The sequence below is a fragment of the Palaemon carinicauda genome, chromosome 22, assembly GCF_036898095.1.
Source record: "Palaemon carinicauda isolate YSFRI2023 chromosome 22, ASM3689809v2, whole genome shotgun sequence".
Classification (NCBI taxonomy): domain Eukaryota; kingdom Metazoa; phylum Arthropoda; class Malacostraca; order Decapoda; family Palaemonidae; genus Palaemon; species Palaemon carinicauda.
The window spans coordinates 49,897,096-49,922,095 of NC_090746.1; the positions used below are offsets into that span (position 1 = coordinate 49,897,096).

Genomic DNA, 25,000 nt, shown 5'->3' on the forward strand with positions numbered 1-25,000 from the left:
CTCTCTCTCTCTCTCTCTCTCTCTCTCTCTCTCTCTCTCTCTCTCTCTCTCTCTGACCCGAGTAAATAGGCCTCGGGCACAGGAAAGTATCTCATGTGATGTTACAGCTAGTTTACGCTCATTTGATTTGCTCATTTGCTCCGCCAGGTTTTGCTCTCCTCGCTGGTAATGGCTCATAAAAGATTCATAATAGATGGGGAAATTCCTCCGAGGTTCATTTTCCTTCAGTTACTGCATTTTAATGCAGGTTTCCCCCAGGGTCATTATTTTATCCTGATCCTTATATTTACTCTTTTTTTCTGTTTTTCTCTTACGCTAACTCCTGCTCGTATCGTCTCAAAATATGTTGATACTAGTTTTATCCCCTTTTCGTGGAATTGTATTGTAATTTCCTACAAAAAGACCTCACTGTTGCGTCTAGTTTTTCTCCATCTTCTGTTGTTCATACACACATTCTTCCGTCTCTTTATATTCACTTTTTTCTCATTCTCTTCTGTCTCTTTCCTACTCTTGCCCGTACACGTCCATGCTTAGTTCCAATTCTTGTAGTTTGCAGTTTTACTGATCACATTACTCCAACTCACATTCCTCTAATTCCATTCATGCTTACTCATCCTACTCCTACTATCTTCCCTTGCTCCCTTTACTCCTATCCGCTTTATCCCTATCCCCTTTACTCCTATCCCCCTTTTCTGTTGAATCAAGCTAACCCGCGCTAGATAAGTTTACATCCCATCCATTTAGATTGTATATTAAAGTTGACTCAACTTTGGCATCCCAATAAAGTCATTCGTGTGAGATGGAAAGAGGAAATAGAGTATCTTCCATTGGATCAAGACATTTTATTCCTCTTTTCAACTTTCTAATCTTTTATCGTAAAGATTTTTCCCTGTTCTCTCTCTCTCTCTCACACACACACAAAAATAAATATGAAGGCGAAAGAGCAAATATAATAGAAAAGTTGGATTTTTTTAATATCAGAATTCCGGGAAATGAAGAAAAGAACATCATATCAGAACAGGAAGGAAGCATGGGAGAATCCATATTATTACCAATATTAAATAATGGGGATGAAACACAGACCATAATAGTGATGAATGCACAGGGTTTAGTCACGAGTAACTCTAAAAGGAAAATAGAGTTCTTAGAAGAACTAACCCAAATTGAAAAAAAATAGATATATTAAATACAAGTGAAACATGGTATTCCCAAGAGACTGGCAGTGATGACCAGATAAAGGGTTTCCAAACTTATAGATCAGACAGAAAAAATAGGAATCAAGGGGGAACTGCAATATATGGAAGAGACATAAATCAAGGAAAAGTCTGAAAAATACAGCAACACAGAATGTGAATTGATTGCGGTAGAATTTGAATTTGAAAAATTAGTGAATATTGTAGTTTACAGACCCCCAAATACTAAGGAGTTTGACATAATAATAGAAAAAATAGATGATATATGTAGAAACCATAAAGACTGAAATATACTCCTATCCGGAGATTTTAACTTTCCTTTCGTGGATTGGAAAGAACGGATAGAAGAAAGTGGTTGTATGTATACATATAAAAAAGAGAGTAATAGTAGCGCAGAAGATAAGAGGCAATTTGAAAAGCTTCAAGATATGCTATTAGAACATAATATGCAACAAATAAACCACATTCCAACAAGAAAGGAAAATGTCCTAGATCTAGTATTTGTGAATGAGGTGAATTATGTTAAAGAAATAATAGTGTATAACACGGGAATTTCAGACCACAATGTCATAGAATTGATAGTCCATTCCAAAGCAAGTGGATGGATATGGAAAATATAATTTTTACAGTAAGAATATAAAATGGTCAGAAATAAATGAAGAACTGAATAAAGAATGGAAAAATGTATTTGTAAGTGATAATATACAGGTAAATACGGACATACTGTACAATATACTGGAGAAAATTGTTGAAAAATATGTACCGAAAAAAAAACAATAAACAAAAGACGTGCATACCAAGAGACAGAAGGATCTTATTTCAGAAAATTAGAAAGTGGAAGAAAAATCTTGCAAAAGAAAAAAATGTGTGGAAAATGATGGAAATAAAAAGTAAGATAGAAAATGCAGAACAAAAGATTATACAGTCGAAAGAAAATGAAAAAAGGGACTTAGAAGAAAGGACACTTCAAAATATAAAAAGAAACCCCAAAGTACTTTACTCCTATGCAAAAAAGATGAATAAAGGGAGATTAGAAATAGGCCCTCTAAGAATTGAAGGACGGCTAACGAATGAAAAAAGGGAAATATGCAACATATTAGCAGAAAAATATATGAGTGAGTTCACGCCAAGAATTACGAATGAGAATAATGAAACAGAAATGAGAGAAGAAAATGTTGAATATCTAACGGATATAGATATTAATGAAGCAGATATTGTCAAGGCTATAAACGAAATTAAAAAGGGATCGGCAGCCGGACCAGATGGAGTTCCAGCGATTTTGTTAAAAAAAACTGCAAACACTATCGCTTGCAATACTGCTAAGACAAAGTGTAGATATGAGCGAGATATATGTTAAACATAAATTAGCTTATATAACTCCTATCTTCAAAAGTGGATCAAGACTAGAGGCAAGCAATTATAGACCTGTTAGTCTAACATCACATATTATGAAAGTGTATGAGAGGGTAATAAAAAAGAAAATAATGAACCATTTGGTTAAAAATAATTTGTTCAATATAGGTCAACAGGGTTTTGTGCCTGGAATAAGTACACAGACCCAACTGATAGCACACTATGAAAACATATACAAATATATGATAAATGCAAAAGACACAGATGTGATCTATCTAGATTTTGCAAAAGCCTTTGACAAGGTAGACCATAATATATTAGAGAAAAAAATGAGAAAGCATAATATTGTGGGAAAGATAGGAAAATGGGTAAAAGAATTCCTGCAAAACAGAAAACAGGTAGTGGTTGCAAATGACGAGAAATCAGATGAAGCCCAGGTAATATCTGGCGTGCCACAAGGTACGGTATTAGCTGCACTGCTGTTTGTTATTATGATCTCAGACATAGACTGTGATGTTGAAAACTCCGTAGTGAGAAGTTTCGCCGATGACACAAGAATAAGTAGATAAATTACTTGTGATGAAGATAGGAACTCACTACAAAGAGATCTAAACAAAATATATGAATGGGCGGAGATAAATAGGATGGCATTTAACTCCGATAAATTCGAATCAATAAATTATGGAAACAGAGAAGGAATGGTATATGCATACAAGGGACCTAATAATGAGACAATCACAAACAAGGAAGCAATTAAAGACCTTGGTGTAATGTTAAATAGGAATATGTTATGCAACGACCAAATAGCAACACTGTTGGCTAAATGTAAAGCAAAAATGGGAATGTTATTCAGAAACTTTAAAACAAGAAAAGCTGAACACATGATTATGCTTTACAAAACTTATGTGCGTAGTACACTCGAGTATGCAATGTGATATGGTACCCACACTACCAAAAGGATATTGCGCAAATAGAGAGTGTACAAAGGTCCTATACTGCTAGAATAGAAGAAGTTAAGGACCTTGACTACTGGGAAAGACTGCAAATTTTAAAACTATACAGTCTAGAAAGGAGAAGAGAACGCTACATGATAATACAAGCATGGAAGCAAATAGAAGGAATTACTGAAAACATCATGGAGCTAAAAATGTCAGAAAGAGCAATCCGAGGTAGATTAATGGTGCCAAAAAAATATACCAGGAAAACTAAGGAAGGCGCACAGGACATTAATCCACTACGCACCAGCATCGATAATGCAGCGACTATTTAATGTGCTGCCAGCTCATCTAAGAAACATATCAGGAGTAAGCGTAGATGTGTTTAAGAATAAGCTCGATAAATACCTAAGATGCATACCAGACCATCCAAGACTGGAAGATGCAAAATACACCGGATGATGCATTAGCAACTCTCTGGTGGATATACGAGGTGCCTCACACTGAGGGACCTGGGGGAACCCAAACAAAAAATAAGGCAATAAGGTAAGGCTCTCTCTCTCTCTCTCTCTCTCTCTCTCTCTCTCTCTCTCTCTCTCTCTCTTTCTTTAGGGCCATATGTTTGCCCTCGCTGAGTGGGGATATATTAATGTGATGAAAGGGTTTGTGTATCGCCATGATTAGCAAAGCTGTAATAGTCAGGGCCACCCATACTAAGTTGGTTTGCTGTGAACGATCAGACAAGTCTCCCACCATTACCAATCCGCAGTAGCCAGCGTAGTGATGAAACTGGCCAAACTCCATACACGAATAAGGACATGTCTTAGGCATTTGTCCTGCAGTGGACTAGAAACGGCTGTATTTATTGTTTTTCATGCGTAATAAATATCTTTTTCTTTAATGCTTTTCTTACTGCATTAAAAAGCCGTGCATTTAGCCCTCCATTTCATATTTCGCAACACCGTGTCGGAACAAGGACCGAAAAACGTAAAAAAGAGAAGGTCATCCTATTGTAGAAGGAAACAATTGAAAGACAAAGAATAAAAAGGATGAAGAGGAAATAAGTTATTTCGAACAAGATTAAGTTGAATCCTTTTTGCGTAACCACTACTATTGATGTCATTATTAATTGTTATATTTCAGTATTAGTAGTAGTATTAATAGTGATAGTATTTCCTAAAATGAAGGTGAATATATAAGTTTACTAACATCTTACCTCTTACTATTACCTAATGGTGCAACTCAGGGTTTCCCTCAGTTACACCTGGGTGTGGAAATGGGCACCCTGACCCTAACACTGCGTCATATGGACCAAATTACAAAACTCATTTCATACTCTGACTCTTTTATAAACTATTGATAAACCTCAGTTGGCCAGTCCCCCCCCCCCCCCCCCCCCCCGGGAAGTTTCATTAGTTCGACTATCGTACGTTTCCGATATGCTCATCGTACGCTAAAGTAGCCATATTACCGTGTATTTTATCATCTCGATTATCACACACTATCACCTTTTCGATGGACATCTATTGAAAAGGACCAAATCCTGGAAGTCAAACGGATAATGAGACTCAAACCAAGGTTTTTTGCTTGTCCTAAAGAGGTAATGGCAGAGCTTTCAAAGGCCTTTGTGTTTGGCTTTCCTTTCGTTCCATGTCTGATGAAACCTCATATTCGTAGTATTTTCATGGAAGTGAACTCGTTCCAGATTAATTGATATTATTATTATTAATAGTAAACCTGAGCCGTCAAATAGGACGTCTAAATATTAAAGGTAGATATGCACACACAGATTCAACCCTTCCCACCCCCCTCCCCCTTTACCTGTTAGTTCGGCAATTTGTGGGAGAGTGGTGTCAGAGTGTACCTCTCGTGGTGCCCCCTCTCAGTAAGGTATGACTCCTGCTCTTTCCCTTAGCGACACAGGATATATATATATATATATATATATATATATATATATATATATATATATATATATATATGTGTGTGTGTGTGTGTGTGTGTGTGTGTGTGTGTGTGTGTGTGTTCAATCACTTGCTCTTTATTATATAGGGGAAATTATTATTATTATTATTATTATTATTATTATTATTATTATTATTATTATTATTATTATTATTATTACCTCCGCCAAGGACATAATGCGATCGAGTCGGTTTATTTATTTGTGCCTGTGGACAGGATTACGTCAAAACTACTAGACGGATTTTGACGAAATTTTCACCATAGATTAATCTTAGGTCATGGACAACTCCATTAAATTTTGGAGATGATCCAGATCAAGATTTGCATTTTTTGCCATTTTAAAGATAACATCGAAACTACTCAATGGATTTTGATGAAATTTTCACCACATATAGTTTTTTTATTTGTCTGTGTGCCTGTGGACAAGATTACGTCAAAACTTCTCGACGGATTTTAACGAAATTTTCACTGAAGATAGATCTTAGGTCATGGACGCCCCAATAATTTTTTTTAGATAATCCGGATACGGATTGTAGATCCAGATTTGCCTTTTTCGCCAAAACTATTTGACGGATTTTGACGAAATTTCCACCACAGATAGATCGTAGGACATGAAAGACTCCATTAACCATTGGCGGGGGTCAGAAATCTCTGATTGCTCTTGTTATTATATGTGACGTAAAATTTCCTTTGTGTTTTCAATATTTCAAACACTAATATTTCAATTCATGGAAATTTGTTTCAAACAACAACAACAACAACAACAACAATAATAATAATAATAATAATAATAATAATAATAATAATAATAATAATAATAATAATAATAATAAACAGAAATCACACAAGCAGAGAAGCATCTTATCTAGTGACTGAAATATGAACAAAGAAAAATCTGGACGGGAACATTTATCTCCTCCCCTTACAAATCCAACCTCGTTAAGGAGTTGAAAGGTTTTTCTGTGGAGCGAAATAGGGGACAACTACAGTATATTCGGTTTTCCTGTGTGAAGGGCGCCTAGAAGGGTTATGTCTCATCCGGAAACTTGTCAGCTTTCATATAAATATTTATGTGTGCGTTTTTTTATGTAACTTCTTGCTTATTTGGTTCCTGTTTTATGCTGTATATTCAATTGCATGTAATTTTATTAAGTAATCGTTTCTTTAACTTATAAGTATGGACTCATGATATACATGGTATTTGCACATATATGTACATAAATGCGTGTTTGTGTGCACATACATACATACACATATAATATACTTTGTATATATATATATATATATATATATATATATATATATATATATATATATATATATATATATATATATATTTAAATATATATATATATATATATATATATATATTTACATATATACATATGTGTGTGTGTTTGTGTGTGCATATACACGGTGTGTGTGTGTGTAACTGGAAGAGAGAGATGTCATTTAGAGGCATTACGTCAAAATTTGTGTGAACATGACCATTAAATCCTGCATTCGCAACGAATCTTATGTTTTATTTGAACGCATATAGAGATAATGAAAGGTGGAATGGGAGGAAATTTACATATAAAGTGCATATTTATAAAGAGGAAATGTTATTTTATAATTAAGAATCATCGGCTACTGGTATGTACACAAAAAGGCAATGTGTATTTGTATGATAAGCTTCTTAGGTAGCTGTCTTGATAAGATAATTATATAGTATCCCCAGTTGATAAGAATTATAGGCAACATTTACTAAAACAATCTAGAAAATTAAAGCAGAAACCCCAAACTTATAAGGTAAACAAGAAAATAATAATACGGAAATATAAGCCACTTAAATGAAGAGCATTTAAAATCAAACCTTTCTTTCTTTAATATGCTTTCCCTGTAGGCATTAAATTAGGGTCTTTTTGTCGGCCTTCTTGACCTTAGATGCACTCACTTTTTAGCTTTCTTCCATAGCTACGTTCGTGCTTCCTTTCCTCTACCTCGCTGTCCATGCTCTTTTAGCTTTTACTTCTTGCTGTAACTCTTAGGATTTTCCCCAGTTACACTTATGTTCAGAACGGTCTTACGGGCCCCAGTGCCCTGGCAAATGGCCAAAATTAATAAATTCGATCCAAATATTGTCGGTAGGAAATAAGACTCTGTTTGTTTTATAACTATTGTTTGTTAGATACTTTTGGAAAATATTCTCACTGATTACCTTGCACCGTCTGAAAGGTCCCATCGAGAAACATTAACAGTAAACAGCATTTTTTTTTTTCTGGGTAAATACTAAGTCTATGGTAAGCACTCCAGCGTCTGTCGTTGAGTGCAGTTAATCAGATCTATGACTGCTGCAAAGAATATTTGCACATCAAAGCAACTCAGTTTTAATTATATTTTGCAATGTTGGGACTTGGGCTGGCTCGCAGCAGTTCGCACCTGAAATTTAACTTTGGAATGAATTGCTAATTAGATCTCTTTGCAGGTGAGATTTGTCTTGAAAATTATGTTTTCTCGTTGTTATGCAAGTTGACGCTACCAAACAACTTCGAAGTTATTACCAGTTTGGTGTTTGTTCTCATTTTTGTGTGTCTTGCGAAACGATGCGAATTACCTGAACCATGATGATTTTGAAGTATCTCTCTCTCTCTCTCTCTCTCTCTCTCTCTCTCTCTCTCTCTCTCTCTCTCTCTCTCTCTCTCTCTCTCTCTCCACTAATAGGTCGCTCGTCTTGCAACCCAGTAGACCTATGATTATTCCAGGAAGGATTTGTATCTTTTTCCTAGAAAACCTAAGCATTAAATCCTGTACAGGAGAAATAGTCGATTGCTATGCTCTCAAATAGTAAATGAGATGAGGATGTGAAGACAAGCGAGAAAATTAATATTCGATTAAAATGAAGAAACGAAGCAAGTCATTCATCAATCAAATTTAACAGTAATTAGAATGTACCCATGCATTGATTTTCATCTAATGTAATTAGAATTCTCAAACGATCTTTCATTCGAATTTTAGCGTAGTGGCAACCTTCCTCTCCCCCTACCCCTTCTCTCTCCAGCCCCATATGCTATCACTTTTTTCCTAGAAATGAACATCTACAGTATATATGGTAGGCCTAAATGGAAATGAGGCCTATTGAAAGGCTCATGTTACGTTTGAGAGGAAAACTTTGGGTAACATTGTTAGCAATAAAGGGTCTGCATAGACCCCGAAATAAAAACTTTAGTGTGTTTGTTTGTTAGTTGTTTATTAACTCGGCATTTCTTGTTTATGTCCTTCTAAATTTTGTGTTATTTAGAAATTTGTGGGCATCTCTGGTTATGTCCACCTGCCTTTGTAGTCCAGGTGCCAGGACCACCCCTTAGGATGTGTTCCGCTAACTTTTTTTAACTCACGATTTCATGATAACCTATGTACTGAGCTATGTCAAGAACATAGCGACCACCTCAATTCGGGGCCGTTCTCACATAGTGGGCCAAAACCCCCCGTTTCACACTTCACTCAACTCCGCCTCACATAAATCTACATTAAGCCTTATATGGGTGGTCAAAATATTCAGACTTTTATGAAATTTTGAAGGAAATACTGCAATAGATCAAGAAACATGTGTAAAGACCAAAAATAACAATAGTTTAATATATATTTTGAAAATAAGACAAAATGTACACACAGACCAAAAAAAATCTTGATTTTGACATATTTCTCTTTCCAAACGAAGTCCTCTCGGGAAAAAATAACTAATCTATAATTAAATATTGCATTATGAATACTTATTTGTTACATACGCTTTCATTTGATCCTATGAAGACGTTTCTTATAGCCAAAGTTTACATTTTACTGAAATAAATACCAAAACTTCTCTATCCGTTTCAAACTGATAAATCCAAATAATTAAGTGATGGTTCTTTCTCTTGACAATTTCCAAACTTATTATACAGGATAAAGTGCATTTAAATTTTTTTTATAGAAAACTTAAAGGTATTTGTTTATCTGTGGTCAGAAGTTAATTTTGATTATTTTCATTTGTTCATTTATTTATTAACGTGTTTATCATGAAAGTTGCCGACGAGAGTTTATTTTATTTCTTTTTTTTCTAATTGGTCGCCACACATTGTCAAGCATAAAAACAAATGCTAAATGTAAGCGAACAAGCTGCCAACAAAGAAGATGATATATAGTGATATTTGATAAATACTGTATATTTTGCAAAGGTGACAAGGTAAAGACTGCCTTAGGTAATAGACATAGCTTACAGAATATCCACCCAGATGCATATAAAAATATTGAAGAAAGGGAAATTGAACTAAATGATGAAAATTTACTATGCAACATAAGATGACTAGATCTTTTCGCAAGGGAGGCCCAATTTCATGAATGCTGACCGAAGCAGTATTTAGTGAGACGAGTAGGCTAGCTCAGCAGTGTTACACCATCACAGAAGCTGAGGAAGCATCAGACAAGAAAAGATGTATAGAGAAAGCAGTTTCTCATTTGTGCAATTTTATGAAGTTATTCACACAGGTCAGGTTCTAAAACTTTATACACATTAGAAATATGTATAATGAGAATCTATACAATAAAAATAATGAAGAAGCTTGTTGGAGATTGAACACTGTTCTGACCTGAAGAACAGCATTGACTTCTCATCCCCCCCATATAAAGATACACTGATATTTTATAGATCTTTAGAATCACTGAAAACAATTGTTCTTTCTGCTTATGATTTGTGAGAGATGACTGGATCAAAGAAGTTCGTCTTGAGCTCCACACTAGATTACTCAATGCCTACAGAGAAACCAAGACACTTCTAATGTATGGCACACCAAATCTAGTGACGTTCTTTATCCACTAGAGGAAATTCGTGCTTATATTCTACAAACTGTGTTTACATTAATTTGTGGTTAGAGGGACCCATTAGATCGAGAGAGAATATTAGTACTATCAGTTAGTCAATCAGTAATCAGTAACTGATTACTGGACCAGGGTTCGACTCCCGGCCGGTCAGAAGCTGTTGTCTTTGTGTGATTTCGCCTGGGGCTCTGATCCCATGGTCGTTAAAAGAATCCAGACATTAATGTATCAAAAATAAATGGCTTATTTGAATAGGAAAAACACGTCTACATGTGCAAAATTTATCATATATATATGTATATATATATATATATATATATATATATATATATATATATATATATATATATATACATATATGTATATATATATATATATATATATATATATATAGAGAGAGAGAGAGAGAGAGAGAGAGAGAGAGAGAGAGAGAGTATATTACATACTATATATAATTAGAGTGTTTTGTAGATTTTTTCATGTGGAAAAGGGGCAGCCGATCATTGCCAACGGGAATGGGGGAGCCGCGCCATACCAGCGGGAACAGGTGAGCCGCGCCTTGCCAGCGGAAATGGGTGAGCCGCATTGGGGCATCGGGAACAGGGAAGCAACACTATGCCAGGAGGAACGGGAGAGCCGCCTTTTGTCAGCGGGAATGGGCGAGTCACACCCTGCCAGCAGAAATGGGGGAGCCTCCTTGTGCCAGCGGAAACAGGGGAGCCACACCATGCCAGCAGGAACAGGGGAGCCGCCTTGTGCCAATGTGAATGGCAGAGCCGCCTTGTCCCAGCGGGAACGGGCGAGCCACGCCTTGCCAGCGGAAATGGAGAGCCGCTTTGTGTCAGCGGAAACAGGGGAGCCACGCCATGCCAGCAGGAACAGGGGAACCGCCTTGGGCTAGTGTTAACGGCAGAGCCGCCTAGTGCAAGCAGAAACCGGGGAGCCACACCATGCCAGCATGAAGGGGGGAGCCGCCTTGTTCCAGTGTGAACAGCAGAGCCGCCTTGTGCCTGCGAAAACAGAGGAGCCACATCATGCCAGCAGGAACGGGGGAACTACCTTGTGCCAGTGTGGACGTTAGAGCCGCCTTGTGCCAGCAGAAACGGGGGAGCTACACCATGCCAAGAAGAAAGGGGGAGCCGCCTTGTGCCAGTGGGAATGACAGAGCCGCCTTGTGCCAGTGGGAATGACAGAGCCGCCTTGTGCCAGTGGGAATGACAGAGCCGCCTTGTGCCAGTGGGAATGGGTAAGCTGCGCCTTGCCAACGGAAATGGGGGAGCCGTCTTTTGCAAGCGGAAACAGGGTAGCCACACTATGCCAGCAGCATCGGGGGACCCACCTTGTGCCAGTGGGAATGGCAGAGCCGCCTTGTGCAAGCGGGAACGGGTGAGCAGCGCCCTGCCAGTGGAAATGGGGGAGCCACCTTATGCCAGCAGAAACAGGCGAGCCACACCATGCCAGCAGGAACGGGGGAGCTGGCGTGTGCCAGTGTGAATGGCAGAGCCGCCTTGTGCCAACGCAAACGGGGGAGCCCAGCCAGGCCAACAGGAACAGTAGTGCCGCGCCATTCCAACAGAAATTGGGGAGCCGCCTGGTGCCAGCGGACACAGGGGAGCCACATCATACCAGCAGGAACGGGGGAACCGCCATGTGCCAGTGGGAATGGCAGAACCACCTTGTTCCAGCGGGAACAGAGGAGCCACCTTGTGCCAGCGGGAACTGAGGAGCCGTGCCGTACCAGCAGGAACGGGGGCCGCCACACCATGCCAGGGGGACCCAGGGGAGCCCTGCCATGCAAGCGGGAATGGGGAAGCCACGCAGTTCAAGTGAGAACGGGCGAGCCCCGCCCTGTCCTGCCAGTGGGAATGGGGAGCCCTGCTTTGCCAGCCGGAACAGGGAAGCTCTGCCATGCCAGCGGGAACGGGGGATCCCCGCCATGCCAGCAGGAACGGGGGAGCCCAGCCGTGCCAACAGGAACAGAGGAGCCCCGCCGTGCCAACAGGAACGGGGAAGTCCCGCCATGACAGCGGGAACGGAGGAGTCCAGCTGTGCCAGCGGGAACGGGGAAGCCCCGCCATGCCAGAGGGAACGGGGAAGCTCCGCCATGCCAGAGGGAACAGGGGAGCCCCGCTGTGCCAGCAGGAGCAGGGGAGCCCCTCCGTGCCAGCGGGAACGAGGGAGCCCCGCCGTGCCAGCGGTAACGGGGGAACCCGCCCCCCCATGCCAACGGGAACGGGGTAGGGGCCCTGCCTGCCCACCGGGAAGAGGAGAACCCTGCCGGGCTAGTGGAAGCCCTGCCATGCCAACAATATGGAGTTTCTGTATCTAGCTTATTTTTAATTTATTACACATGAAGCCCCTTTTGTAAATCCCTAAAAGGCTCCAGGATCCAAAATAGTCTTCAAAACTCTGCCAACACCTTGTTCGACTCAAAGTTGTCTTTCATCTTCAATAGAAAAATTGAATTCTTTTCTGTCAGAGCTCCAAAAATTTCTAAGTCTCTGTGTGAGGAGAAATGTGGAATTCCGGTAAATTCCCAAATCGGCTTAAAATTGTCATTCCTCTTCGAGCAGAAATGTAACTTAGAAAAGGTAAAAAGATCGTTTTATTGATCAATTCTAAGCTTTCATCTCTGACTTGCCTCTGAGACCATTAGAAAAGAAACAGTATTGGGGTGATGCAGAAATTGCTTTGGAGAAAGTTGAGAGAATTGTTCTGTCTGTGACTTTGAAAGAAAACCAAAATACCTCGTCAAGAAGGGATCAACAACAATTGGAGTCAGGAAGGCAGTCTGGAAAAGCAAAACAAGAATCTTGAAGACTAATAATTGATTTATTTGAAAGGATTCGGACAATAAAATACAGGAATATGAGGGAAACAGAAAAGAGAACGGGAGAGAAGAAAGAAAGTTTACAATAGGGCGGATTTGAAATGAAAAAGTAAAGCACATAATGTTGAAGATCCAAAAGTGAAGATATTGCAGAATGAAGGCCGATTCACACGACCCGTTTTCTTTCTGACAGGCGGTGTGTTGGCTAACCTCCGTCGAAATGTTTTACATTCACACGAGGCGTTCCGTATCCGTATCCGTTTACCGAGTAAATTACGATAATTTGGACACTATAAGATGTTGGTTGATAACTGTGTTGATAAAATAAGTTATGCAACTTCATTATACTTTATGCACCATGCCAAGAATATTAAAATTATGATAAACTCACCTGGTTTATTTAATGCCTCTCCAGTCATTTTCCATATCTTTTATTTATGTAAATTATTTCTATACATCTTGTTTGTCATGTCAAACATCTCCTCATACCCTTGAAAAATTTCAATTAACCTCTAATACATGGTGTCAACAACAAACTAACTAATTTCTCTGACTCTATACTATGAGGAGAAGTAAGGGTTTGTAGGTCACGAAACAAACGGGTACGATACAAGTCTTCGTTCACACAAAACATCATCCAGCCGTTGGTTGGGATGGGTGGCTGATGGCCGTCAAACCGGACGAGGTTTCTTGGAAAGAAAGCCGAGCCGACTCGGACGGCTGACGTCCGAGAGCCGCCGTCAGCCTAACGGGTCGTGTGAACAGTTGCATTTGAATACACGTAAGAAAGCTAGACGCCGGTTAACCGACGGCCAGCCTGTCGGAAAGAAAACGGGTCGTGTGAATCGGCCTTAAGGCGGAAACTACACCGAAGTAGAAAATGTTGAAGGATCAGAAAAAAAAAATGTAAAATTCTTCAATCTGCCTTAATTTCTTTTTTCTCTCTAAAAAGAAGGAATTCTAAGAAGAGGCACTCCCCAGTTGGATATCTCCCTTTTAGGGCACTCTTATAAGAAAAAATTTATACAGGACGGACGAAGGAACGGGTTTAGGATCGGAGATGTCTGCTTTACGGCTCCCCCGATTTGAGCTTCGGGCTCCAGCTTCGGTGGTCATTATGTGTCATCCTCATCATCCGTCCGTCTTCAGGTTTTAAAAGATACAACCAACGTTCCGTTTCCCCTTACGGGCTGCCAACGCAAGAGCCCGTGGTCCGCCTTATATATAAGCGGGTTAATCTAAATCATCATCATCAGGAGGGGCAATTTGAGGAACGAGAGACCTCCCACAATAGTTATAAAAGAAAAATATTTTAATTGCAAAGGGATCTCTAGTTCAATTGAGTTCCGCCGTCATGAAACGCCTTCAAGATGTTCTTCAAAGGAAAGTCGACCAAGAAGCACTCCGGCAGGAGGAGAGGAACTGATCAAACGAATACTCTGAGGAAAGAGTTTTTTGCCCTCACCAGGACCCTTAAAAGATTGATGCGCAATCTGGACGTCAAAACTTAAGTTAGCTTACGGATAGAGGAGGAAAAGAACGAAGGATCCGGCCAATTAAACAATCAATGAAAAGACATATAAGATTGAAGGCATAAATGAAAAGGAAACACGAAGAGAAGAGGAGACGGGTGGGAGAAAATTATTTGACAAAGATTCTTTTGGAATATAAAAAGGACCCAATTAAAGACAGGCCCTAAATTAAACAGTGTTCACATCTCACTTGATAACTGAATGGGGTACCTTCACACGCACATACACGCAAATCTATATATATATATATATATATATATATATATATATATATATATATATATACATATATATATATATATATATATATATGTATATAATATATATATATATATATATATATATATATATATATATATATATATATAGATTTGCATACACATACACGGAATAGTCTGGCCTATTCTTTACAGATTCTCCTCTGTCAACATACACCTGACAATAATGAGATTACCAAACAATTCTTCTTCACCCAAGGGGTTACCTACTGCACTGCTATTGTTCAGTTGTTAATTTCCTCTTGGTAATGGTAGAATAGACTTTTAGGAGAAGGACACTCCAAACTCAAACCTTTGTTCTTTAGTCTTGGGTAGTGCCATAGCCTCTGTACCATGATCTCCCACTGTCTTGGGTTAGAGCTCTCTTGCTTGAGGGTACACTTGGACACTATTCTGTCTTATTTCTCTTCCTCTTGTTTTGTTCAAGTATTTATAATTTATATAGGGAATATTTATTGTAATGTTGTTACTGTTCTTAAAATATTTTTTTATTTTTCCTTTTTTCCTTTCCTCACTGGGCTATTTCCCCTGTTGGGGCCCCTGGGCCCATAGCTTCCTGCTTTTCCAACTAGGGTTCTAGCTTATTAAGTAATAATATATATATATATATATATATATATATATATATATATATATATATATATATATATATATATCAGGATCTCTTCCTAGTTCTGACAATACTTCAAACTGTACCACAACTATTTTGTATCACCCAATGATTAATTCAACAATTATGGACAACAAAACAATTCAAGAATATTTTAGGTGCAGTCAAGAAGCATCATCCGAAGTAGAACAAGATTACACAATTACAACATTTGATCTTAGTGTTTGCCAGAAAAACTTCCCTCTGATATGGAGTGAACCAGAAAAAGTACAAAAGGCATATCATACTCATTGGTACTTTTCACACGTGAAACAATTGCTACGAACAATTAAAGCAATTCAGAGTTTTATCAACCCATTTCAACTTGAAATCTCGTAGACTTTGACATGTCTATCATAGGGAGCATCAATGTCTAAAGGAATACGGCATGATGTGCTAAACGCATTGAGTAAAGGCCAATCATCTAAAGAATTTGTAAACGACTGCCTTGTGAAAATATGTTCCTTTATTCAAACCCATCAAGAGAAACAAGCTCAAAACAATGTCGTTCAGAGCTGTTTCATATAGGATTGTAACCAAAGAAAGAAATCCAATACAACAGTTAATGGATACTTTATATAAACAAACAAAGATTAAGGAATGAATTAAGTGATCAAAAATATTAAAAATGGAAAGCTCCCTCCATCAAATGAATGTGCTTTAATTTGGGATCTGAATTCCTCCCTATGTATTAAAGAGATGCCCCTACAATGCAAACTACTGTATATCCTAACGTATTTCCCAGAATATACCTACAGCGGCTAAGACAATATTTAGCACAGGCACATATGCTGATAAACTCATCTCTCCCAAATCGGCCGAGTAAAACGGATGAGCTGTGGTGCTCGGTTCATAATTGATGGACACAGTTCACCGTCCCATAGACTATAAAACATTTCTCAAAAATGATGACAACAAGAAATCTTTCATCAGTCTACTACATCGCCACTGGGGCTCTGATGATCTGACAAAAAATATCATTAAAAAACTATGATCTTCACTGAGGGAGTTCAAGCCTATAAATTGACAGTAACTGAGAGAAAGGCTTTCAAACTGCAGTTGCCTGAAGCATATTCCAGCCATGAAGAAACTGATGTATGGCTTATCATTTGTATCAATTATATTCAGACCGAACTACCACACATCATGACGGTGAGAGTTGGGACATAGGACAATGATATATATTTTTTTTTTTTTATTCTTCTCTATTATGCTAAATATTTCACAGTCACCATACCCCTAAATATGGGAGAACGACTCATCAACATTAACTAGTTTGCAGAAAATTGTTCTCAAGACAACATTACAGCCCTCTGTCTCTTCATGCCTTCACTGGTGCAGATTGTACTTCAACATTCAAAGACAGAGGAAAGATACAATCGATCAAACTCTTGAGCCGAAATACAAAGCCCATTGATATTTTTTCTGAAGTAGGGAAGCAATTGGTTTTTGATGACGTGAATGTTATGAGATTAATTGAAGGATTCACATGCCATTTGTATGGTTTTGGTTACAGAATAAAGAAAGTTAATGAAGTCCGAGAACTAAAGGCCAAGAAACTCAGTGAATTAACCATAGTTACGAGTATACGGCCAAGAGTCACTTTTGATGTTTGCAAAGTCTCCCCCATGCAAAAGTTTTCTTGTGCAGCATGTGAAGAGAGTTAATTACCAAGTGTGCATCTGGAGTAGAGCTCATGAACAGTATCCGAAATTAAAACTTCCTCAGGAGTTTGGTTTTCACATAAATTCTGACAGAAATAAACTTGAACCGTTATGGTTTGAGGGAAACATCATCTCCTAAGATCTCATGAGTGTATTTGTAGATGAGGAAGGAGACGAAGCAAAGTGTCATAATTACAATACAAGTGATGATCGTGATAATTATGAATTTGATGAAAACGAGGATGAAGATGATGAATCAGACTGTGATCAATCATGTGCTATTGACATGATTTTTTTTTATTAAAAAAAAATCTATAATTCTCAGTTCTACAAAAAAAAAAAAAAATTGTAGATAAAATCAGCCATTCACTTATGCTAACAGTATAATTTAGCTTAGTTTGACTCAGTTTAAGCTTGAATGAGTACATTTGATACAGGCAGTATGCAAGTAGACCTCTCATGAATAGTGGACTGTGGACATTTATTAATTTGTATTTTCTCTAGTTTGTAAAATCATGTGTGTTATTTACCACTGTGTATTCTGTTATGTTACCTACAACTGCGAATATAGACTCAAATGAAAGATTATATAATATGGAAGTTTTTGTATGAAGCATTTACCCATAGGTTCATTATTTTTTTTCCCTGAGAGGACTTCGTTTCCAAAGAAAAATATGTTAAAACCCAGATTTTACCGGTTTGCCTGTACATTTTGTACTGCTTTCAAAATATATATAATTATATTCTCATTTTTGCTCTTTACATATGTTACTTGATATATTGCAATAGTCCCTACAAAATTTCATGAAAGTCTGAATATTTTTTAGCCCCATATAAGGCTTAATGTAGATTTATGTGCGGTGGAGTTGAGCATAGTGTGAAACGGGGGGTTTTAGCCCCCTATGTCAGAACGGTCCCGATTTGAGGGTGGTCGCTATGTTCTTGACATAGCCCAAGAAACAGGTTATCAGGAAATGTCAGTTAGAAAAAAAAAAAAAAGTTAGCAAAAAACATCCTGAGGGATGGTCCTGGCACCCGGCCTCTCCGGAGTGCAATCGTTTATCTGTGTGTTTATAAGTACACACACACACACACATACACACACACACACACACATATATATATATATATATATATATATATATATATATATATATATATATATATATAAATATATATATATATATATATATATAATGTATATATAATGTGTGTATATATAATGATATGTATATAATGATAAAGAGCATTGCAAGAAGATTTAGAATCATCTCTCATCTTTATTTTACAAAAATAAAAAATATTGTCTGGAATCCATTCCCATCAACAGTTCTACATAAAAACACGAAAATATGTCTTTCCAATTCTCTCAGATCTCCAAAGTCTGTTGTATTTTATTGCATTTTGGTTTCCGAAATGTAGGAGTGTAACCCACTCTCTTTTTATACAAATTTTGAGACATTATTATTATTATTATTATTATTATTATTATTATTATTATTATTATTATTATTATTATTATTATTATTATTATTATTACTTGCTAAGCTACAACCCCAGTTGGAATAGCAGGATGCTATAAGCCCCATGGGTCCAACAAAGAAAGTAGCCCTGTGAGGAAATGAAATAAGGAAACTACAAGAGAAGTAATTAACAATTAAAAGGAAATATTCTAAGAACAGTAACAACATCGGACTAAATCTTAAATAAATAAACTATAAACATTCTAAAAAAACAAGAGGAAGCGAAATGAGATAGAATAGTGTGCTCGAGTGTATTCTCAAGCAAGAGAATTATACGCCAAGACAGTGAAAGTCCATGGTACAGAGGCTATGGCACTATCCAAGACTAGAGAACGATGTTTTGATTTTGGAAAGTCCGTCTCCTAGAAAATCTGCATACCATAGCTGAAGAGTCTCTTCTGTCCTTACCAAGAGGAAAATAGCCACTGAACAATTACATTGCCGTAGTTCTTTGAGTTCAGTCATTACAAATTTGTAGAACATAGGGTGGTTATCAACTTATTCGGAAATGTGTTTTCTCCCTCTGCTCAGCTCCAATTAAGCTTAGCCTTTTTATCCCCACTGGAAGTAGTGACATCGGTCTTCCCCATAGGTGAACTCTACTCTTAGCTCAAGGCCAAACTGCACCCACTATTTAATGGGCTACTTTACCTCCGTTCCCACTGTCTTTCTTATGTCTGTCTTGACAAATCACTTTGAACGTTTTCTTCGCAGTGCAACTGTTTTGTTGTATCCTAGTGCTGAATGCCATCCCCGGTCCCAGTGCTAAGCCAATTGATAAATTTATGTAAACCAAATCAAATCGTTGTCCGTTTCTTAATCACCGTCTATTGACAAAACTGATTTTCTAAATTTTTATAATTGCCTTAATCCTTCAAGATTTTTCTCGTTCTTTTTGCGTGCATTGTTATTATTGTTTTTCTATTTTCATTAAATATTTTTCTTTATTGTATTAATTGCAAATTAAAATCCATGATGTTAGATTTTTTTATAACATTGAAATTTTAATCATCTGAGAATAATACCTTTTATATTATGGTGTTGAATGGATTTGAAAAATAGGACATGATTTTTATTCCTTTGTGCTGATTTCAACTTTCACGATCGTGCTTTCAAATTTACCAGGAGGCGCAGCATAATGGTTTTTATTGCAGTAACCTATTGGAAATGGCCATGCCTGGCATTCTGTTATCTGTTAGATGGGAATTAAAGCCCCGCTCAAGCTCGGTAGTTTCTACTAGTGTCTACACCCTCACCGTCCATGTGAGCTAGTGATGGGGTGTTGGCTGCTGAGTCATCAGCAGCCATTGCCTGTCATTCTCTGGTCCTAGCATCATGTAGATGGCCTTAGGCGTTGATCACACACACACACACACACACACACACATATATATATACATATATATATATATATATATATATATATATATATATATATATATACATATATATATATATATAAATATATATATGTATATATATATATATATATATATATATATATATGTGATTTATTTATATTTATAAAAGGTTAGTCTCTCGGCAGTCTATTCCCTCCGAAATCATCTCGGTAAAATTCCATCTCTTGAAGTAGGAGACAACGTTTCTAAGGCTCAATGTTGACTACACTGGTCCTATTCAAAACACTGCAACTTCACATACACACCAACAATGTAATAAAGAAATTTTTGTCGCATTCCTTGATAGCTTGCTTTTAGTGCAAGTCTGGGTGTATGATTAAACTGAGTCTGTGGTTTATTGTTTGGTTTCTATGTCGCCTTGGCCTTTGATCAATTTTCTCGTAAGTTTCGTTTTTTGTGTTTATAGAGGATTCCTTTTCTTGTAATGCGTGGATCATCTGATTAATTCAAGATTAGCAGTGATATTAATGGTTGCATATTCATGAAACATGTAACCGTCTTGTTGGCCTTTTAGCCCTAGGTAAAAGTTATTTTGATTAATCAAATTCATTGGCTTTCAACTACCTTATATTTCAACCCAAAACTGGTGCTCCCCTAATTTTTATGTTAACATTAATCGTAAAACAGTCTTACATTTCAACATTTAACCAGTGTTATGATGGAACCACTACAGTGACTGATTTACATCTCTCACTTCATCAAAACTGTCGAAGTTTTTTATCGTGACTCCTAACTATTCTTCTTTCTCTTTTCCGCAGTATATGTGTGACCGTATTGGTGCTGAACGTGCACTTTCGGTCCCCCCAGACTCACAAGATGGCGCCCTGGGTCAGGCGAGTGTTCATTCACATACTGCCGAGGTTGCTCATCATGAAAAGACCTCAGTATCAGCTCAACAAACACAGGTAAGGAAGGAGTGCGGGTCTCGGTAAGATAATTATATGGGGGGAGGGGGTGGGGGGGGGTTTGAGAAGCTTAGGTTGGGTAAAGGGAGATAATTATAGGAGATGAGGACGGCCCTGGGAAGTGAACTGATATCTGATACATATATTTAGATTTGAATAGATAAGTAGGTTGGGGGGAGAGAGAGAGGAGAGAGAGAGAGAGAGAGAGAGAGAGAGAGAGAGAGAGAGAGAGAGAGAGAGAGAATTATTTAGTTATTGTAGATTATGAGGGCCATAGAATATGTTTTCCTAATAAGAATTCTAATAAGCTAATATAAAAAGTAAACTTTCCTTGGTAGTTTATATGTATTGGGACTGATATGACCAAACAGATTCAGAGATGAAAACAAACTTTTTTTAGATAATAAAAAAATAGGTTCATTTTTGTTGTGGAAAAAATATATATTTTTTAAACACAGGAAATAACTAAAGAAACTAAATTATTGCAGATGGTATATTAATAGGAGAGTATTTTTGGGGAGCAAACACCATCTAATAATGTTTTACTTCAAAGATTAAATAAAAAAAATATAATGTAAATAGCAACCACGTAGACTTATATCTCTCCATGTATTATGTAGACGTTAGACTGTTTACGATAGACCAGATGCATTGAATATTTTAGTTTAATCCATCTAAGATAACAAGAGTTTTTTTAAATATCCTCCTGTTAGTAAGAGAAATCATTCTGTCTTTTTTTTCAATATCCCGTAGAAAATATAGATAGAATATTTGTTACAGTTAAGAGATGATGATATAGTTTATTTTTATTTATTGTTTTTTTTTTTTCTAATTCAATAACTGTATTAAATGTTGCTTTTTGCTGTGTGTGCATCACTTAATTAGTGTGGAGCTTTGTTTTCCGCTGCCTAAAGATGTTTAAGCGTAGTGTCAATATCTATTCTTTGTTTATGGTAGATGTTCATTTGTTTCTGGCAGATATGTTTTTTTTTTCTCAAAATATTTGTACCACAGAATACGATGGGTGGAAATCTGTGACTGTTCAAAGATCTAAGTGGCTTTTTCTTAGAATTTAATAGATGGATGTTTTTATAAGTGTTTGAGTTCTGTTATATAAATGATAATAAACGTCTTGATTTGTTTCGTTCAGCTTTGTTCACATCTTAATAAAATAAACAATGCTTGGAGCCTCATAAGCACGATAATGCATGAATAAATGAATAATGAATAAATGAAACGATTTCTCAATAAATTTCTTGGATGGATAAAGTAAACTGGAGACATTTTTTACAGTACAAGTTCACACCACCTTTCACACGATACTTTTTTGGTCCCTCATAACAGTTCCTTGAACAGTTACAATAGTTCCTGTAAACCAACTATATCAGCTCAAACTTATATTTACGAACGTAAACTTTGAATTGACGATTGCTGGAAATTATTTATTAATGTAGTATTTTAAATAGACTTCATGTGTAAGAATTAAATTCTCTTATCATATTTTTTGTAGAAGAAATTAAAATTTTGCTTCTAATCTATTAAGCAAAAGTAAAATTTTATCCTTTACATTTCATATCTAATCAAACGATTCCCCATTTGATATAATTAATGATATACGCCTACCTTTTCTTGTAAGACAAAATTCTTACTTTTTGTAACTATAATTAAAGAATAACATTCTGCCTTTCAATTTGAGGTTTCATCTGGTTTTGGCTGGTACGAGATTGGTTTACAGGACCCCCAGCCCATCAGGAAACATGAACTAAAGAGATAAACGCAGACATGCATTTACAAGAACTATGTGTATATATTTTATAGCCTTCCTTGTTCATTGATAAGGTTTCAGAGATATCTGCTGTCAAGGGCTATTGGTCTTCACGGATTTGAATCAAATTCGTGAAGATCATTGGCATAGTTTTATTTTATTTTAGAGGCGTCGATAAATAAGATTTTAATATCAATACTTTTAAAAGTTTTTTTTTTCTACTCTCTTTCTACTTATGGTAAAACATTTATTTTATGTTGATAATTACGCTGACTATGCCATACAGACAAAAGTTTACACATACGCACACGCACACACAAACACACACACACACACACACACACACATATATATATATATATATATATATATATATATATATATATATATATATATATATATATATATATATATATATATATATATATATATATACTTATATATATATATATATATATATATATATATATATATATATATATATATATATATATATATATATATATAAATATATGTATATATATATATATATATATATATATATATATATATATATATATATATATATACATATAATGTACAGTATAAAGTTGATAGAAACAGAATCCTTAAAGATAGTAGAATGTCAGCACTTTTACTAAACTCCTCGTTTGTGGCAAAAGAATATTTGATCTTATAAAAGCTCTGGAAATGAAAAAATAAATCCTAATTGCCATTCCTTTTCTTCCCCAATGAAGATTTTTTTACTATAAAGCAAACGAAATCTTATTTCGTCTGTTTTCTGATGTAGGCCCTATCTTGCTTTTCATTTTGCATCTTTTATTATTCTTTTAAAAAACGTACTTAAACCCCGTCGTTAAATTAGCCCCTGGGGCCTAAATATTTCTCCCTTGTATGAGTAACCTGTCTCTAAAGAGGGCTAATATTAGGCCTAATTTTATTTTTGAACAAGGAATGGATATAGAGAACAAAAAAAAAAATAGGTGTATGAAATGTGTGACGCTTATGCTTTATTATATCTTCTCTTTTTCCCATATCCCCTGTGTGGCCCAACAGCAGTCTTAAAAGGTAAACAAAATAATGACCCAGAGGAGCAGTGTGACGTCATCAGCTGAAAACGAGTCTACTGCAGGGTAGACTAGATTTTGTTTTCTCAATGGCTGATTAATTTCTTCCGTCTTGTAGTTGTGCTTAATATTATAAAGATATCTATTCTAAAGTGAATAGTGTTTGCGTATTTAAGGTCATTCATGTTCTTTAGAAAATTTAGATCACCCATTGAGAAATCAGCTCATATAGGCAAACGCCTCCCCGTAGGCGCTCGCTGATTTTCCTCAAACCGAGAAGTGTCAGCCGTGGCATTGCTGGTTGAGGGGATACCAGCAGAGCAGCTGCATTTTTCATTTACGAATCTATGAAGCATCATGATTATTGACGTCACCACAGCCCTCAGAGTTCTGCATGTAATGCAAGTTAGGAATATAGTTTTATCATTCCTATGATAATGCCGATTTTATTCTTAATTATTTTTCCTTCATTTGTATCTTTTAACACGATCTTTTTCATTTGATGATTCTGAAGAGAACTGAACCCTGGTTAGTGACGCATTTATTGCAAGTTAACATTTAACTTTCTCTGTGTATTATTCGACATGAGAATGTGTTTGTAATGGGAGGTTTCGCTGCACCCCCGCAAATATCCGAAAGAGGCCGCGATGAACTGTGCCAGAAGACAGGAAGAAGGCATTCGGGCGCTCGGAAAGTTGTGCTGTGACGCAATCATATTTTGTCCCATCGTGTGACTCGATATCATATTGCAGTATGGAATGTGTATAAGTTTACTCAAAGTCTGTTTTTATATGCTGTATTGTTCTTAAGAAAACTTTTCATAGATTTGTTTTCAGTAGGTTGGTTAGCCTAAGTCACAGCACGCCGTCGGAACATGAGCAGCACAACTTTCGGACGTGGTCTGCCACTGTGTATGTCTTCTGCGTAGCATTGAACAGCGTAATTTACACTGCATGGTGACATTAGTGAGGTACTAGGTACCTCCATTTGCAAGAAAAGCAGAAGTCGTGTGTAGAGTTCCTTAACATTATTCTGAGGGATCTTGCCGCGCGTTTCTCAGAGCGTCCAATGTTATGAAGGATCATTT

General features: G+C 36.8%; 1 protein-coding gene across 1 annotated transcript in view; it reads left to right on the plus strand.

Moving 5' to 3' along the window:
• LOC137616434 (acetylcholine receptor subunit alpha-like 1) overlaps window positions 1-25,000 on the plus strand; it is a 910,421-nt gene that overhangs the window by 851,734 nt on the left and 33,687 nt on the right. Inside the window, exon 8 of the mRNA XM_068346182.1 lies at window positions 20,935-21,081. Coding sequence (XP_068202283.1) covers window positions 20,935-21,081 — 147 coding nt within the window. The remainder of the gene's footprint in view (window positions 1-20,934; window positions 21,082-25,000) is intronic.